Genomic DNA, 20,144 nt, shown 5'->3' with positions numbered 1-20,144 from the left:
GTAGTCACTAATAGATTCTGAAGACTGCATTTAGAAAGGTTGATGACTGAGAGAAGAGTGAATGTAACAGGCATCAGGTGTTACAGTAATCATCCAAAGAAAGATAATGACATGCTGAATTCAGCTGTTGATTAATAGAGCTAGAAATGAGAGATAGCTAAGAGGCACTAGAGAGGATAACTTCTTGGAATTTGGTAAAATAAGTGGGAGGGTTGTTGAAAATGACTACTAACAGAATGATGATGTAACTAATTCAGATAAAAGACATAAGAACTTACTTGTGAGGAAGAAAGTTGTTTAGGACTTAAATTTGAGGTGCTGATAGGGAATCCATGCGGTAACGTTCACCAGTTGGAAATTCAGATCTTGAGATCTTGGCTAGAGGAATGGACTTAAGATACATATACATGCAAGTGGTACCGAGTTTAAGGGACAAGATGAAATTGTTCAGGGAGAGTACAGGAATCTGCTTTAGAAATACTACCCTTACACAAACTTAAAATATGAAAAAAAATCAGTAATCTAATAAATTCAAAATTAAAGCCCAATTTTATTTTCAAAATGGAAACCTTTGCAAGCTTCTAAGGAACTTGAGGCCTAGAGAACAATTTTAAACTCCTCAGGATCTCCATAGTCATTATGTGTCACTGTCTAATGGTGCTTTTCTAATAGTTGTATCGTGCAGTGGAAGTAATAGTGGATTTCATCCCAAAGACCAAGGATTGACTCCTGGGCCTACTTCCTAGCCACCTGACCATACAATCTGAGCTTCAGTTTCACCACCAATGGGCCTATGTCTTACTCTGACTGCTTTACTGGATTATGAAGATCAAATGAGACTGTCTATCAAAGTGCTGTACAAATGCAGGCAATTATTAGTATAAGAGTAGACATTAGCCAAGCCATTGCCTGGCAGAGCAGAAATGAAAAATATTAACTGAATGATGTAGAATCTTCATTATGAGGAGGGAAACAGCTTCAGCCAAGCATCTTTGTTCTTCCCACCCACTGTACTTAAGTGTCTGCACTGCAATAGCTCTTAAAAAAAAGTGATAACAAAATGAATGTCAAAACCCCGGCCTAGAGTTTTTTGCCTTATTCTGTAACCCCTGGGCATTGGAATGGGGGGATCTAGATAAAACTTATTCCTTAAAAAATTTTAATTCTTCTTTTCCTCAAAATAATGTCTCAGATTTGCTGTGGATACCTGTGGGCATTGCTTGCTTCTGCTAGTTGCACAGACCACCAAAGCACAAACGATTAGAACAGAGCCAAGCTCCAGGACAGGAGATTGTGTGTCTGCAGAAGGATCAAGAACTAGAGAAAAGTAGTTGGTTCCAAGGTCTGATCAAAGAAATCAGATTTTCTGGAAGGAATTGTAGGAATCTCACAAAAAGGATCCCATCACCACTTTTATACTTGTCCCACAAGGAACCCACATTTTCCAACTTTTTTAAAGCTAAGGGGATGACCGTGCAATTTCATGAAACCCCTTCACTCTCTGTTCAGATATGTAGGGACAGAACATTTCTCCCAAAGCTGTAGTGGGACACCCTGCTGACCAAGATCACCCCAATTTAACTGAGCCCTCCATTTTTTTTTTTTTTCCTCCATTGGGCAGGCTGACTGCAGAGAAGGGGACAGTTCTCTTCTCGCCTCTTTTTTTAAAGCCTGTTTTTCAGTTATGCCATCTAAGAAAGCCTTGCCCAAGGTTACACTATGAGGCTAAAATCTGCAGACCCAAAATCGGTCCTAAACCATATAGACTAGAAACAATCAGAGGACTTGGTTTTAAGTTCCAACTCCACTGAGAAAAAGTAGTGTTTGTGTCATAACTTTTTAGAGCTTGTTTTGTCTGTACGACTCTTCTTTCCAAGGACTGCAGAGAACATCAAATGAGATGATATACGTAAAAGCACTTTAGAAATTGTTGCAGTAATTTTTCCCTGAATGTTTTCAATACTGTCACCAGCTACAAGAGACTACTGTGTAGAAGGTATAGAAGCACGTACTTCTGGCTATGGAAGAGAACTTCTCTATTGGTTAGCATAATTTCCAAATGAAATTCCAAAGCCCAGTTTGTTCCTTCTGGAGCCAAAGGTTGATTTAAATTACCTTCAGTCCACCTGCTGACATAATCCTAGTAACATGTTCACGACAGCTCATTATTTAATTGGTTAACAATTAAAAAACCCCAGCTCTCTGGGGCTCTTTCCTGGTTCCAGGCCTTCACACATGACTCTCAGATCTCTCCTCCCTCTCCTCTTCACTGGGCTACTTCCTCATCATCCTGCAAAACTCACTTCGTGTCATTCCTTTCTCAGGGAAACTTCCCTTGACTCTTCAGACAATGTCTCACTCACAAAGCAACTTATAACTCTTCCCTGTACCACTTCATCCAATTGTGATTATAACTACGTAAACCCCCCTCCCCCGCAATGTGAATATAAACTCCAAGAAGGCAGGGTCCATGCCTGTCTGGATCCTTCCATATCCCTAGTGCCTTGGATAATGAAGACAATAAAATTTGTTGAATGAATAAATGAGGCCAGAGTTTTATATTTTTTAATCCTGTTAAGAGCTCTGGTGGCAGTAAAAATAAAATATATAAAGAAAGCTAATTTAGCCCTGACAGAAAGGGCTCTGAATGAAGGAAATGCTGCATTTGACAGTTCTCTCCAATAAAAATAATTGATGGGCTTAATTAAATCATCACGATCTTCAGAGGTACAGAAATGGTCAAGGACAGACCTTGCTCTGAATTATTCACTTTATTCAAGTGGAGCAGCTCTTCTGGGAAGAGCAGCTGATGTCAACAAGGAAATCAGCACAACTTCCTTTGAAGGCAGACAACTGTCCTTTCTTTTTCTTTCTCAGGATCTAGGAGACAGCTTCTAAGGTCTTTATGTACTGAACCTATTTTAGGCAAAGCCATAAAGAAGATGAAGTTTCTCTATTCCAACCTCACTCTTTCCTCAACCGTTTCTATGTTTTCCTAGTGGCCCACTCCTACCTTAGGATAAATTATCCAATAGGAAGTATCAGTTTTACTTTATTTCAACTGTGGGGAAAAAGGTTTTGTTCCTTTATAAATATGACTTCAGACGACAGCTACCAAATCTGTATTTATGTGTGGGAATATATGAGGGAAATACACCCACCCTTGTCCTCTTGAGTCCTTGGGGGTGCAAATGATTAAGTGCTAGGCTGTTAACTGAAAGGATGGAGATTCAAGTCTACCTAGAGGCTCCTCTGAAGAAAGCCTAGTGATGTACTTCTGAGAAATCAGTCACTGAAAACCCCAGAAGCACAGTTCTACTCTGACACACATAGGATCGCCATGAGTTGGGATGGACTTGACAGCAACTTTTTTTTTTTTCCATGTTGCCTAGAATCACATTTGCTTACCCATTTTATTCTGGCCCTACTTACTCAAGTGTTGGTGAATTTAGGCTGCCTTAACATGCCAACAAGAGACAGAGTCTAATTTTTATAAAGTGCACTGTCATGCTGAAGGAGCCCCTTCAAGTAAGACTAAAATCTGTACTGATAAATGTTAGTATATAAAAACCAATAATTGAGTGAGATATGGTATCTTGTGGCTCCAGGTTTGTCTAAGAACTTAGGTTGCCTATGAAGTGCTGCTTGCACCAGATCTTTAGGATTAAGAAACGGCAGGGTCAAGGTGTTTAATCATCAGGCAAATGGCCAAAGTTAGGATTTCCTCAAGGCCCACTATCACAACTTCACTTTGATGAAGGATCTTTGGATCTTTGGCTTCAGCAATTCCTGTAGGATTGTGGGTTTCATTTCTTCCCTGTAAATGAAGAGGCAACCCATAAGGCTGTTAGACAAATTCTATTCAGTAGGTGGAAAAGTGAATTTCCTGTGAAACAACAGGAATTACATAGAAGCAAGCAATTTTATTTTCCTCAAATGTAGCAATAATTTTAATCTGTACATACATAAAACAAACAGTGCAATTATAAAACTTTGAAGGTGACATGCATACTTTAAGGTGCAATTGGGATGGGGAAGGATGTTAGAATCTCCAATTTTCCTTACCACTGTTTTTCTAGTTCCTTATGCAAAAGCACTGAGTCAGGAAACTTCATCTGGAATGCTGAAGTTAAAGGTGAACTTCCTGAAGTTTGCACATCTAAATATCACAAACAAAATGGAAATGACCTCCTACAGCAGTTTGGTAGGGACTAGAGTAATATGGCTGGGCAGTCAAGCTGGAAATGAATGAAACCAGAGATGCATTTTCTGAAAAACTAAAAGAGATAATGTTTGTAACTGAGTGTCCTATTTGTTTCATAGTCGCTACCCATTTGAGCCCTTCCGCCAAATCTTTTTATTCCGTATAGTTTCTGAATAGATGCTGTTCAATCGAGTTATCTGTAACTAGGGGTAGTGAGATGCAGAAAGGAGGACCTGGGAAATGGCTTCTTCCTTGAAGTCTGAGTCCACGCTCCTCTTCCACAGTTAGTTCTTATGGCCTTTTCTCTGCCATGGAAGCAGAGGTAGCTGGTGCAGAATGTTAGATGTCGTCATCATTCACGGGCCCAGGGGTGCAGGTAAAGGTACAGGTGAGTGATGGGGTGCTACCTTCGCTTCTTCCACAATGCCTTTCTCAAGCTTCCCTGGCCTTGCAGTGGAACTTCTAGAACTAGAGAGTCAGTTCACTAGGTCCTTGACCCAGAGGCCAGGATGAGACACGACGTGGCAGAGTGACAAGGCACAAAGGGAAAACACGGTGCCAATTTGCCTCAGAGCAGGATGGAGAAATTGGTATTTGCACTGATGAAAACTCAAACTCCCAAAGTCAATCTAAGAAAATGATTTCCTTTGAGCACTATTTTTTCTCTGTACAAGTAGCCTGTGCACTTCCGGTGACAATTCCTTGCACTGCTCTCAAATTAGCTGGTCCCAGGGACACTCTAGGGCAGTATGCTCTAGCTCATTTGGGACAGCTCTTTCTGGCAGTGGCATTTTGATTTAAACCCCAAAGTAAACCCACACTTGGCATCACAGTTATTAAAACAATGAAGTATTATTAGCCAAATATAACTGCAATTCAACCAATGTTATATTTCACACACAAATTTAGAAAAATCAAGAGTATAATAAAAGCATAAAATTAAACAGAAGGAAATCAATTTCTACAAGAAATCAAATGTATTTACAGTGAGATTTAAAGGGAAAAATAAGCTACTTGGGTCATAAATTTAATTTTATTTTAAATAACTTTAGCTACCTTAGCTGTTAATACAATAAAAGCAGAAAACAGGCTGCCTTTTTTTTTTTTCCAGATTTGATCAGACATTGTATCTACAATAACTGATAGAACTTGCTTCTTGTCCTTCACCCATCTCATCAAAAAAATTATTGCATTTTTCCCCAAACTGTATTTTTTGGATTCCTCTGTGAATATACTCATTTCTTCCTCTTTCCTGGAGGCATCTTGGTTTAAATCCATTTAAAAAAAAGGAGAAGGGGTACGTACGTGGAGGCAAAATATTCTCTTGAAGCCAACAGATAAAAAGTTGCTAGAAGAAGCTGATTGTACACACAAGCTGCCTGGGGTAGGGATAGGGGAGGGCTGTTGATTTAGAGAAAGGTGACAGCCTTTGGTGGACAGGCACAGGCAAAGCCCCACCAGGCCCTTCTCCCTCAGCAGGGCCGGGACTGAGCCAGCAGAGGTGGAGCTTCATCTTTCCCTTGGAACTTGTCATTTTGGTTCTCCTCCAAAAGCCTTCATCCACATAAGAAGCCAATGACTGATTACAAAAAATAGAATAATTCAATTTTGGCTCAAGAAATAGATTGTCCAACTGTTCTGCCTTGTTATTTTCTTCAATATCCAAGGCCTTTACAAAGAAGGAAACAAAAACATCTCTCAATCTTCCAACAAAAGTGAACTTTTTTTTTTTTTTTTTTAATTTTTTGCTCCAAATGCTACGACCTGAAGAATGGCTGCAGATTGAGATATCAAAAATCTCAGAAAAATATATAATATATTTGTATATCTCTATATGTCTATTATTTAAATTTCACATTCCTTTAAAAGTGGTTATTCAGTCAGTAGCTGCTGAAGGAGGCTCTTCTGCTGGGCCTGGGGGGTCTGTGGTCCTGACGTGGGTTTTTGAGTTCCCAGCGGACCAGGCTGGTTCAGGTAAGGGTCCCCGCCTACCAGATTCACTGTACACTGGACGTCAGCAAACACCTGAACCTGTTGCACCTGCTGGAACACAAATAAAAGATGTGTTTAGACAGAAGGGTCTGCCCCCCCGGCTTATGAGTGGGTACTACTTGAAGTGGAAACTCACTAGAGCATTCCTCTAGTCTGTAGTCACCACAGAGAAGAACTCTTCTGTCTTCTTGTCCTACAAAAAGAAAATCGCTGCACTCATTTTGCTCAGGGTTCTGGAAAGTTCACACTTTAAAAATAAAATCAAAATTGGAATGGTCAAGCCTCCTACAGGGTTGCCATCAACACTGAAAGTGAACATCATTGCTACTATTGCCAAGATTGGGAAACGCCCAGTTTCACAGACTGGGTATCCAGTGGTGGGTTTAAAAAAAAATGTATGTTATTTGGAAAACCAGCTTAAAAACACTCTATGGATGACTTCAGTAGAATAAAAAATCTTTATGCTGTCACTGAAAAATTAAGGACTTTAACCCAGTATTAGCAAAAACCACCACAATTCAGTAATATGACAACAGCATTACTAAGGTTAATGTCCAGAAGATTTGTGTATTATTTAAATACATTATTATACAGCTCTTTTACATACTGGCTTTAGAATTTACATCAAAGTATCTATAGAACAATTTTATATTTGACATCTTTTTTACTGATAGACAATCCACTTAAACACATGACCTAAAATAACAGTAAATCTACTAGCTGAGAACAGTGTGAATTTTCCCTTTAACTATTTTTAGTAATAATACCCATGTTGCTTAAAAACGTCTAAATCTGCATAGTTCTAGCATTTTCTATTGAAAAAACAAAGCCAGAAGTTAGTGTTTTACCAACCAGCTTTATTAAAAGGCTGTTTGTAGGGCTGATTAAGGCCAGTGTCACTCTTGGGAATGTTCCAGGTCAGGTACGGAGATGCCCTGGTTTGGATTCCTAAATACGTGTCTCATCCTTCTGGTCAATTTGTGCCTCATCTTTAATAGACCCATGAGGTATTTTAGATTAGTGATAAATTTCTTTGGTCATTCGTCACTAATCCATGGCAATTACACACAGCTATTCTAAAAACTTTTCTATCCTGGTCTAGTAAAAATTGTTTCCACTAACCTTCGCTGATCAAATGCCAAATGTCTCCACTGTGAAATCTCTACATCAGCCTAACCTCGACTCCTCTCCTCACAACCTATTTACATCTCCACTCCACTCCCTCTCAGATGAAGCAGACATCAACTAAACTGAGCTCTTTTTTCAGTGCCCGATGAATTAGATCTCTAGTAATATTTCCACTGTTTCTCTCCTCATCCTCCTTTTTCTCTAGTTTCCCAAACCTTGCTCCTTGCCCCCATATGCTCTCATTTGTTTTCCTCTTCTTTTGGGCTCTTTGTAGTATATCTGAAATACACCAACTCTCCTGTCTAAGCCTATTCTCTAGCTGCCTGTGTGCCCTGCCCTCACCTTTGTGCTCTGTAACTTCTCATTTCTATTTTTTCCTTCTAGAGCTCTACCCTGGCCTTCCTCTCTCCCCATGTCAACAATCCGCCTACTAGCTCTCTTCCTGCTTCTGCAGTCTCTATACCTTTGCTGTGCTCTCTTTTGTCTTGCCTCCTCTCCATCCCAGTTCTCCAAATACAGGTAACTCCCAATGACCACCCCCACCCCGCCCCAGTCCTTCTCTCTCTGTTCTTTTTCTCCTCCTTTTCTGTGTATCTGTCTTTACACTTCTTTCGAACTCATGCCCCAGCGTCTGCTTGGCACACACAAAAACCATGAAGCAAATAGAGATTTCAAGAAGATTCTGCCACCGAGAATTAACATGAGCACAAACTATAGTGCTTTCAGGCACTGACAAATTTTTTTTTATTAAAAAAAAAAAAAAACCTGTAAAATTTCATATGACTTCAACATATAAAAATTTGGGGCAGAGCATAAAGTGTCCCCAAATACTTAAAAACAGTCTTGATAAAGGCATGATAAAACAAACTAGAGAAAATTCTGCTTCTTTAAAAAGAATGATTTTTTTTAAGGTCATCTATCTTTTAAATAAAAAGAATTGAAAAGACCAAACCCAACTCTAAAAAGTACACATTTTAACCATTTTGAACTGCTGCTGAGAAAGGAGACATGCTGTACCTTAGACCAGATCTCAAGGGACTTCTTACACAGCCACACCTTTACAGATGGTAGAATGTGACACAAAAGGGGTTTGCGATGTGCCAGGTGAGAAGAATGGTGTGAGTGCAGAGGACCAACCTCTTATGATTTTTCAGCACAGTTTTTACTTCAATCCAAACATTGCCCCAAGGTTCAGGAACTTTAAAACTTGGTGGTTTTACTTTAACTAATTTGTTAAGCTGCCAAGAATATGTGTCCGTAGGTGTGATAATGAGAAGAGAAACAGTGGTAATACTACTAGAGATCTAATTCATCAGATACCACAAGGCTGCCATGACAGAAATCCCTCTCTTCCCCTCATGGGACTCAGATCCTATCACCTAATGCTCAGGCTGTGGACACAGCCTAACGGATCTTTTTCTTCCTGAGCTGGCTGCCCAGTGCTCCTCCCTTCTACCCCAAGATGAAGCCTAAACCAGCACTTTTATCACTGCTCAGTGATGACTCTTCACCTGTAGGACTGAATCCAAATTGCTTAGTTTAGCATCAAGGCTCCCAAAAATCTGCCCTGATCTACCTTACCAATTCTAATTCCTATACATTCTTATTACAAACCCTTTACCTCAGTGGATTAAATTTTTCATGACTATGCTAGGACATTACTATTTCCCTGTCTCTTGCCCTCTACCTTACAATCCCCTATACTTCCAAATTCTCCCCCTGCACCAGCCTCCAACAACCACAACACTGTTCTCCTTCACTTTGCCTTTATAAAAACTGTCCTTCAAGGTCCAGCTTGGTCCCATCTCCTGTGTAATATTCTTCTGATCACCTCAGCAATTTCTCCTCTCTTTGAATGCTTATGTCCCTTCTTACCTGTAACATAAATTTGGCTTTGCCTTCTTTGGCCATGTGACAATTTACGTGCATATGTCTGTATGTTTTATCTTTCAATAGGCCTTACGTTGTATGGCAGAAAGAGCACGTACTTTGGTGTTAGAAAAGACCTGGGTTTGAACCTAAGCTCTGTCACTTTCTAGTTTTGTGAAATGTGCATATAGTTAAACCTTCTCAGGTTCAGTTTCTTCATCTGTGAAAAAAAGGAATACAACCTCCCTCATAGGGTTATAACCCAGTTCCAGTGCCATCGAGTCGATTCTGACTCATAATAAAAAAAAAAAAATTTTTTTTTTTTTTTTTTTTTTTAGTGAGGCTTAAATGAGATAAAGCATACGGTGCCTAGCAAATCATCAGCATTTCACAACTGATACTTCCTCTCCTCGCTTCTCCCCACAGTCCACCTAAAGGGTAAGGAATATGTTGTTTTTTTTTTTTTTGTATTTTTCACTTTTAGCATAATGTCTGTGTTAAAAAGCTTATATATATTTGATACTAGAGAGTAAATTACTAAAGTGAATTAAAACCCCCAAAATTTCTACATTAGGTTAAATTAATGTAAGGAAAGTGGCCACTTTTGCTATTTGTACAGTTTTGAAACAAACATCTACAAGGAGGCAGAGTACACAGCAAATACTCTTTTGTCTGAATGTACTGAGCTCTCTTGAAGTATTCTGATTACACATGAGTATCAGCACCGGGTTTACTTATAAAATGACAATTAGCAGCCACCACTTGCCACCCCTTTACCCTGTCTAAGCGCTAGGTTAAGCCTTCTGAAAGCCTGTCTTATCTAACCCTCTCAACAATCCCACAGGCCAGCACCTTGTTAGTTCTGTTGGCTACACAGCAGCTCAGGAAAGCTCAGTAACATGCCCACAATCACACAACTACAAAGAGTGGAGCCAGGACTCACACCCAGGTCTGACTCCCAAGGTCAGACGCTATGAAGTCCCTTGTGTATCTAGGGTGCATTTGACAGTTCTGGACTCAGAATTTTCTTACTGACCTGGGTTCCATCTGTTTCTGTTTTGAGAAGGTCAGTGGATGAAAGCTGGTTGCAGTAGAGGCCTGTGTGTCTTAGTGCTGGATCATTCATCTATTAAAGATAATATAAGACCAAATTACAAGCTAGTTGTTTAACTTGAAGACCAAAATCTTCAAGGAAAAACACTTTTGTGACAGAAAGGTAACAGGAGGACAGCAGAAACAAGAAGCTTAGCAGGTCTACTGTGTTTTAGAAGTCAGGATAGTGGGCTTCCCTTGTCGGGGTGGCAGTAATTGTAAGAAAGCAAGAGGAAGACCTCTGGTTTCTTGTTCTGGGTGGTAGTTACATGGGTATGCTCAGTTTATGAAAATTCACTGATTTGTACACTTTTCTATATGTATTTACATATGGTGCTCGATGGCACTTTTTTTTTTATTTCATAAAAAGTAGCAAAAAAAAAAAAAAAGGTTAGTAATAGACTTCTACTTCCAGTCAAAATTCAGTAATAGGGATGAGATTTACCCTTCTGCCCAAAACAAATAAAAAACCAACAAATTCTGAGAAACAAAGGCACTCAAGACATTGGATAAAAGGCAGTGAAGGACAGTGGTCCCTTAGAGATAGAAAACAAATGAGGTGAGTTCTACAACTCACTAGCCTACTGCTTAGAGAGAATTTCCAGGCTGCAGTACAGAGACAGGGAAGCCAGGCAGAGCCTGGCAGGCTCCCAGAGTTGAGAGGATGCAGCTGGAAGTCTAGGTTTCCAAGGCAATTCACAGAGTGGAGTATAGGAGGACAGAGAGCTGCACAGAGAAAAAGTTCTGGAGATCTGCAGAGGGCCCCCTCAAGTTCTCAGCTCAGTGCTGATCAGCTTATACATGTTAGGAAACTACCCTAAACAAGGGAAATAATCACCTGAAAAAGATGACATGGAATAATTTCCAAAGATCCCATAGGGCTGGGAATAGGCCTTGGTCCTATCACCCAGAGTGGTTGAACTCAAAAGAACTTATGATTCATGTAGCATTGAGTAGCATACTAGAATGGTTTTGCCTCAGCTGTGGGGCAAAGTTAACCCTAGACTAAACACTGTTCTGGTCTTGCCAAAAAAGGTTAAAAGCAAGAGCTGAAAGGATCAAATGGCTTCCCAGTACTAAGTTCAAGAATATTTATAGGAATACAAACAAGGTAAAATCTATATTTCTGGCACCCAATAAAAAATTACCAGGTATGCAAATAATGAGAAAAATTTGACACATAATGAAAAGTCAATCAATGAAAACCAACCTAAAAATGATGTAGATGAGAGAATTGATAAGATATTAAAAAAGCTATTACAACAACCTCATTGTATAAGTTCAGGAAGCTAGAGGAAAGGCTTAATATGTTAGAGATATGGAAGATATAAAAAAAGGCCCAAACTGAACTTCTACAGATGAACTACAGTGTCTGAGATGAAAAATACACTGGACAAAATTAACTGCAGATTAGACATTGTATACAAAGATTAATGAATCTGAAGACACAGCAAGAGAAACTATCCAAAATGAAACACACAGAGACAAAATGACTGAAAAACAGAAAACAAAAACCCAGAGAATCACTGAGCTGTGGGACAACTTCAGGTGGTTACTACAGTGTAATTAAAGTTCTTGAAGAAAAGGAGGCAGGTGGTGGCAGAAAGAATATTTGAAGAAACAATGGCCAATTTTTCCCAAATTTGATGAAAATAATAAACCTGTGAACCAGGAAACTCAATGAACCCCAAGCACAAAAAATATGAATAAAATGACACCAAGGCATATCATAATCAAATTGCTTAAAGCCAGAACAAAAAGAAAAATCATAAAAACAGCTGGAAGGACAAATAAAAAAATCATGTACAGAGGACAAAAGATGACAGCAGTTATCTCATCAGAAATACTGCAGTGAAGTATTTAGAATTTAGTGAAAAGAGCTCTCAAAGATGAGGGTGAAACAAAGACTTTTCCAGACATACAAAAGCTGAATGAATTCATCACCAGCAGACATGCACTATAAGAAACGTTAAAGGAAGACCTTCAGGGAGAAGGAAATGATACCAGATGGAAATCTGTAGCTACACAAAGGAGAGAAGAACAACGGAAATGGTAAACACACAGGCAAATACAAAAGACTTCTTTTCTTATTATTTCAATCTTTGAAAAAAATATTCAGCTGAGGATTCTGGAAAGATGGTGGCGTAAACAGACCATTGTTCTGACGCTCCCACACAAATATAAGAAACACATGGTGCTCAGCTTGGAGGGACTCTGAATTTGGGGCACACAGGAAAGCAGCAAGAAATTGCACAGGCAAGAATCAATGAATCAACGAGTTGCACATGGTAGGAAAATCACTTCTCCCACCATCCTGACCCTCTCCCCAGCCATGTGAGCTGCCAGCTGCTGTGAACTGGGGAAGTGGCCCCAGAAAAAGAGCCTGCTCCCCTAACCGCCATAGCCCTTGTCTGTACAAAGAGACAGGACCCCAAGCTTCTGGTGTAAAATCAACAAGGCAGATCTCCCCAGGGGTCCATCTGAAATGTACCAGCACCTCCCCCACCAAGACGCTGTTAGCTGCAAGCCTATGACAAATTGCTACAGAATGCTCGTGCAGTGGAGTCTGCTCCCATAGTAAACATTTTACCTGCCTCCCTGTGCGCCCCATAGCTCAAGTCTCTGAAACCAACAGGACAGGCCTCCAGGGGAGTCAGTTCAGGTCTGTCTGCTTCTGCTTTCAGTCAGTGCTGACGGCTGCTGATTGAGGCTGCTGTGTACCAGTAAGCAGGCATCTTTAGTGGAGGCTACACACACAGCCAGCAAACTACAGGGAGGGGCCTGATAGCAACACGGCAGACCTCCCTGGAAGTCTGTTTGGACCACAACAACCCTTCCCACACTGAGACGATGTCACCTGCAAGCCTGCTGTGAATTTCTACAGAAGGCCCCTGCAGTGGAATCTGCTATCACAGTCAGCATTCTACCTGCCTCCCTGCATACCCGATAGCTCTGGCCTCTAAAACCAACAGGACAATCCTCCCTGGAGGGTTACTCTGCCCCACTTCCGGTTGGTGCTGAGGACTTCTAACTAAGGCTGTTGTGTGTTAGGAAACAGGAGACTTGAGTGGAGGCTGCACTCATAGCAACAATCTACTGGGGGGACTCTGACAGCAACAAAGCATACCTTTTCATGTGAATCCAACCAGTGTGTGATACCCCCTTCCCCACCTGGTAAACTTTGGTTGCCAGGCTGTTGCAAACTACTACAAAAGCCCCCACAGTGGTGTCTGCTCCTATAGTCAGCACTTTACCTGCTTCCCTGTGCACCTCAGTTTCAGAACTCTGAAAACAACAGGACAGACCTCCCTGGGAACCAGTTTGGGTCTGTCCTCTCCCCTTACAGTTGGCACTGAGGGCTACTGACTGAGGCTGCTGTGTGCTAGGAAGTAGGCATCTTGAGGGGAGGCTATACCTACAGCCAACATACTACAGAGTGGGTTCCGACAGCAACAAGACAGACCTCCCTGGGGTCTGTTTGGAGTGTGACTACCTCTCCCCCAAAAAGAAACTATCAGCTGCTGGACTGATACGAACTCCTACAGAGGGTTTCCTATAGTGGAGTCAGGAGGTGGGTCAGGTCACCCAAGTGGCGACTGATCGCTCAACCACCACAGGGCCACTAAGATTCTGAAACAAACAAGACGGATCTCTCAACCACCACAGGGCCACTAAGGTTCTGAAACAAACAAGACAGATCTCTCAGAGGCCCTTCTGGGGAGTGCCAGTCCCTCCTCCTCCTCCTGAAATGGAAGAAAGTCTGCCTGTGCTTCCCCTGAATGCCAGCTTAGCTATAAGTATCCCCAGAGAACAGGCAGGGAAACCTTGGGCAAAACTGGAGGGCAACACCCAGCTCCAAAGGGGGCTCACTGAGTGTGAGTTTTCTAACTAAAAAGATTGTGGGAAAAATAGAAAAGGGAAGGGTGTAAAAACCAGAGAGGGGACTGTGTCACCCTGGTGGACAGATTGATTAGTACACAATATCTCGCCTGAGTGGAGGTACCCACTGGTGGACAGACTGACTACCATGTGTTCCCTGGTGTGTTTGGGAGAGATTGAAAGCTGAAAATCAAGATCTGGAACTTTCAAATCCTAATTAAACCAGGGAGGGAGAAAGAGCTATCACAGAGGGAGAGGAATGGTAAGCAAAGGCTGAAGACTCTGCTCACCTAAGAGTTTCTTGAAGAAAGTAGTGTGGGGCAAAACATCAAATACTGGGGAAAACTGAGAACGTTAACACCCTCAAAAATTACATAAAAAAAAATGGCAACAGAAAATTACAAGACACACAAAGAACACAGAAACAACAGCCCGTACAAATGAACATGACAAAGGGAGTAAAAGTGCATACAGGAATAACCAAATAATGAAAAAAATGGAAGAATATAATACAACATCAGACATAAAGAACTAAAGGAAAACAAACAGCTGAAAGAAATATGGGAAATGATGCAAGAACAAAATGAAGATCTAAAAAAAAAGACACTGCAGCTCAAAGGGACAATAACTAAAATGAGAAACACAACAGAAGGATTTACCAACAGATTTAATTAGGCAGAAGAAAGAATCAGTGAATTAGAAGAGAGTTAAAATTAGATGCTAAAAAGCAACATGAACAGAGGCTCAAGAAGGCTGAGCATAGTTTAATAGAATTATGGAACAACAACAAGAGACCTAATATATGCAGCATGGGAATTCCAGAAGGAGACTGCAGAAAGAAAGGGACAGAAGGAATTCTTAAAGAAACAATGACAGAAAACTTCTCCGAGATAACGAAGGACATGAATCTACAAATTTAAGAAGCCCAAAGAACTCCAAGTGGGATAAACCTAAAGAGATCTATACCAAGACACATCATAGTTAGAGTCTAGAAAATAAAAGATAAACAGAGAATTCTGAAAGTAGTGAGAGAGCAGCAGCCAGAATGCAATGGAATGATACATTTAAAGTGGTGAAAGAAAAAAAAAAAAAAGGCAACCAAGAATACTATACCCAGCAAAACTATCCTTTAAGAATGAGGGTGAAATTAAAACATTCCCAGACAAACAAAAGCTGAGAGAGCTCATATCCCCCAGACCAGCCCTACAAAAAATACTAATGGGAGTTCTGCCGATGGAAGGGAAAAAACACCAGAAAGTAATCTAAAAAACACATAAAAAGAGAGATTCTTAATAAAGGGAAATGTATGGACAAGTATAAGGGGTAGTAATAAGGAATTCATGCTTGAGAACTCTGAACATTTTGTCCTTCATGATTTTAATAATACATAAAAAAGCAAGGATAAAATTATGTTACAGGGCACACAAAATATGAAGACATAATTAGTGATAACAACAACAAAAGTTAAGGGGGAGAGAAATGGGATAGATAAAGAATTTCTTATATGTTAACGAAGTTAAGTTGGTGCCAATTTGGGGCAGTTCTACACTGTCCTATAGGGTTGCTATGAGTCGGAATTGACTCGATGGCACTGGGTTTTTTGCTGGGGTTACAAATACAAGCTGTTAAATGTAATATTCATGGTAGCCACTAAGAAAATATATAAAAAAAAAATACACAAAAGGAAAGGAGGGAACAAAAAAGGATCACTATAATAAACCAACAAAACGTAAATGCAAGCGGTAGTAAAGAACAAAGAAGGCTTAAGACACACAAAAAACAAATAACAAAATGGCAGAAATTCTTATCAGTAATTACAGTGAATATAAATGGACAAAATGCTCCAATCAAAAGGCAGAGAGTCACAGAACGTATAAAAAAGCACGATCCAATTATATGCTATTTACAAGAGACATACCTTAAACCCAAGGACACAAATAGGTTGAAAGTGAAAGGATGGAAAAAAAAATCCACATAATAATAACCAAAAGAGAGCTGGGGTAGCAATCTTAAGATCAAACAAAGTAGATTTTAAGAAAAAATCTGTTAGAAAAGATAAAGATGGACATTATATAGTGATAAAAGGGTTAATCAAGAAGATTATGACTCTGTAAGAGTCATATACTATGACCAAGTGGGATTTATTCCAGGAATGCAGGGATTGTTCAACATCAGAAATTCAATCGACATTAACATACCACATCAATAGAACAAAGGAAAAGAACCACGTAATCACCTCTATGGATGCAGAAAAAGCATTTGATAATATCCAACACTTTTTCTTGATGAAAACCCTAGAGAACACTAGAATAGAAGGGAAATTCTTCAGTATGATTCAGGGCATATATGAAAAGCCAACAGCCGACATTATACTTAATGGAGAAAGGCTGAAGAGTTTTCCCCTTGAAATTGGTAACAAGACAAGGGTACCTGTTCTCACCACTTCTATTCAATATCGTATTAGAAGTCCTAGAAATAAGAAAAATAAAAGGTACCAGATTGGAAAAGAAGAAGTAAAATTATCTCTATTTGCAGGTGATGTAATCTTTTATACAGAAAATCCCAAAGAGTTCACAAGAAAACTTCTAGAGCTAATAGAGGAATTTAACAAATTTCAAGGTACAAAGCCAACAACAAAAAAAAATCAATTAGGTTTCTATACACTAGCAATGAGAAATCTGAAAGGCAAATTAGGGAAACAAATCTACTTACAATAACATTTAAGAGAATAAAATACCTAGGAATAAAACTAACCAGGGACGTGAAGGACTTATACAATGAAAAATATAAAACACTGCTGAAAAGCCATTAAAGAAGACTTCAATAAATGGAAAGATATTCCATGTTCATGGATTGAAGACTTAATATTGTTAAGATACCAATACTACCTAAAGTGATCTAGAGATTTAATGCAGTCCTGATCAAAATTTCAACAGCCTTCTTTACAGAAATAGAAAAACCAATCCTCAACTTTATATGGAATGGCAATAATTCCCAAATAGCTAAAACAGTGTTGAAAAGAGAAGAACAAAGTGGGAAGACCCACACTTCCTGACTTTAAAACATACTATACAGCCACAGTAATCAAAACAATCTGGTACTGATATAACAACAGACACACAGACCAATGGAACTGACAGTCCAGAAGTAAACCGATACATCTATGGTCAACTGATATTTGACAAGGTTGCTAAGTCCATTTGATGGGGAAAGAAGAGTCTCTTCAACAAATGGTGCTGGAAAAAATGGATTTCCACATGCAGAAAAATGAAACAGAATCCGTGCCTCATACCATACACAAAAACAAATTCAAAATGGATTAAGGATCTAAATGTAATTCTTAGAAGAAAAAGCAGGGGCAATGCTGTCAGGCCTCAATTTTAACAATAAATTATCTAATATAACAACAAAAGCACAAACAGCAAAAGACAAAATAAATACATGGTACCTCATAAAAATTAAAAACTTTTGTTCACCAAAGGACTTTACCAAAAGTGAAAAGACAAGCTATCAACTGGGAGAATATCTTTGGAAACCATATATTCAACAAAAATCTAATAACCAAAAAATAAAACTTCAACAACTTAACAACAAAAAGACAGATAACACAATCATAAAATGAACAAGGGACTTGAATAGACATTTCACCAAAGAGGACATCCAAATGGCCACCAAACACAGGAAAAGATGCCCAGGGCCATTAGCCATCAGAGAGATGCAAATCAAAACCACAATGAGATACCAATTCACTTCCACTAGGATGGCTAAGAAAAAACAAACAAAAAAACCCAGAAAAATAAATGTTGGCAAGGATGTGGGGAAACTGGATCCCTTACTCATTGCTGGTGAGAATGTAATATGGTACAGTCATTGTGGAAAATACTTGTGTAGTTCCTCAAAAAACTAAAAATAGAACGACCATGTGGCCCAGCAATTCTATTCCTAGGTATATACCCTAAAGACTTGAAAGCAGAAACTCAAACAGGGATATGTAAACAAATGTTCACTGCAGCACTATGCACAATAGCCAAAAGGTGGAAACAACCTAAATGTCCACCAACGGGTGAATGGATAAACAAAATGTGCTACATGCATACAATGGAATACTACTCAGCCAGCAGGAAAAATGAAGTCTTGATACATGCTACAATATGGATGGAGTTGGAAGACATTATGTAGAGTGAAAAAATCAACTACAGAAGGACAAATATGTATGATCTCACTTCTTTAAAAAGACAAGAAAAGGCAAATGTATAGCAAGCAAAGTTTTTTAGTGGTTATATCAGGGGTAGGAGGGAAGGGGATAGGAGGGTTAACAGTGATAGAAATACTGCAATGATTAAAGGTAGGGTTGCACAGCCCATTACTGTAATTGCTGCCAGTAAGTTGTACACTTGTAAAAAGTTGAACTGGCAAAAGCTGTGTGATAGGTATACTTACAACAATGACAAGAAAAAAAAAAGTAGCTGCTGAGGCTGCTTATATACAACCAAAAATCTCATGGTATTTGGTTCCTTGGTTTGGAGGTTTAGGGTCATGGTTTCATGGACATCCCAGTTAAACTGGCCTAATAACATGTTTAGTGCCTCTGTTCTATCTCCTAGTTTGTTACATAGTGCCTGGGGTCTTAAAAGCTGTGAACAGCCATCCAAGGCACAACAACTGGTCTCCATTCACCTGTAACAATAAAGGAAGAAGACATGTTTAGTGCCTCTGTTCTATCTCCTAGTTTGTTACATAGTGCCTGGGGTCTTAAAAGCTGTGAACAGCCATCCAAGGCACAACAACTGGTCTCCATTCACCTGTAACAATAAAGGAAGAAGTAAAGCCAGGAACAGAAAGAGGATATGGACTGTGTGGCTAATTGTCTTCATGAACAACTGCCTCCTTTGCCATGAGACCAAAAAAACTAGATGGTGCCTGGCTACTACTACTAAACATTTTGATCAAAGATTCTATGGAAGAATCCTGATTAAAAAAAAAGGGGGAAATATAGAACACAATTTCAATTTCTCATGCAACCCAGACTTCCTGAAGCCATGAACACTGGAGAAACCCCTGAAACTACTGCCCTCAGATAATCCTTAAACCCTAAACCAAAAGTGTCCCCTGAAGTCTTCTTAAAACCAAACAATAGTTTAGCTTAACTAGTAAAAAAATGTCTGCCTTGAGCATTATGCTCTTTTTGGAACTATCTATAAAAGATCAAACTGGTAATAGCAACTCAAAAGATTAGGTAGGAGCCTTAGGGGACAGTGAATTTCTGTTAATGGGTAAGGAATTACTCAGAAAAGGAGGATTAGAATGGTTGCACAACTCAAAGAATGTAATCAATGTCACTAAATGGTACTTGTAGAAACTGTTGAATTGGTGTATATTTTGCTATATCTATTCTCAACCACAACAACAAAATAAAATAAAACAAAAAAAATCAGCTGTTTAAAGTAAAAATAATAACAATGTACTGTGGAGTTTGTAACATATATAAACATAATATGCATGACAACAATAGCACAAAGGCCAGGAGAGGGAAATGGAAATATGCTGTCAGGAGGTTCTTATTATACACCAGGTGATACAGTATTACTTGATGGTGGAGTATGATAAGTTAAAAATGCATGCCATAAACTCTAAAGCAACCACTAAAATAACAGAGTTATATATAGCATATAAGCCAACAAAGGAGATAAAATAATAAAAGTATTCAATTAACCCAAAAAGGGCAAAAGATGGGACAAACAGAAAATAAATAGCAAGATGGGAGATTTAAATTCAACCATACCAATAATATTATTAAATGTAAATGGATTAAGCATTCCAATTAAAAAGCAGAATTGTCAGACTGGATAAAAGAGCAAGTCTCAACTTACAAGAAACCAAAACCAAACTCGTTACCATGGGGTTGATTCTGACTCATAGCTACCCTATAGGACAGAGTAGAGCTGTCCCATAGGGTTTCCAAGGCTGTAAATCTTTATAG

General features: G+C 39.3%; 1 protein-coding gene across 8 annotated transcripts in view; it reads right to left on the bottom strand.

Moving 5' to 3' along the window:
* Positions 1 to 5,481: 5,481 nt before the first annotated feature.
* NCOA1 (nuclear receptor coactivator 1) overlaps positions 5,482 to 20,144 on the bottom strand; it is a 277,613-nt gene continuing 262,950 nt past the window's right edge. For 4 of the 8 annotated variants that reach the window (XM_049902741.1, XM_049902739.1, XM_049902742.1 and 1 more), the window contains exons 21-22: positions 10,230 to 10,319; positions 5,482 to 6,247 (exon numbers count right to left, since the gene is read on the bottom strand). In XM_049902741.1, coding sequence (XP_049758698.1) covers positions 6,077 to 6,247; positions 10,230 to 10,319 — 261 coding nt within the window. In that variant the 3' untranslated portion in view covers positions 5,482 to 6,076. Of the gene's footprint in view, positions 6,248 to 6,332; positions 6,390 to 10,229; positions 10,320 to 20,144 lie in introns of all 8 variants that reach the window. The other 4 variants (XM_049902745.1, XM_049902747.1, XM_049902743.1 and 1 more) reach the window with 4 other exon arrangements.

The sequence above is a fragment of the Elephas maximus genome, chromosome 12, assembly GCF_024166365.1.
Source record: "Elephas maximus indicus isolate mEleMax1 chromosome 12, mEleMax1 primary haplotype, whole genome shotgun sequence".
Lineage (NCBI taxonomy): Eukaryota > Metazoa > Chordata > Mammalia > Proboscidea > Elephantidae > Elephas > Elephas maximus.
This window is presented reverse-complemented; position numbering and strand designations above follow the sequence as displayed.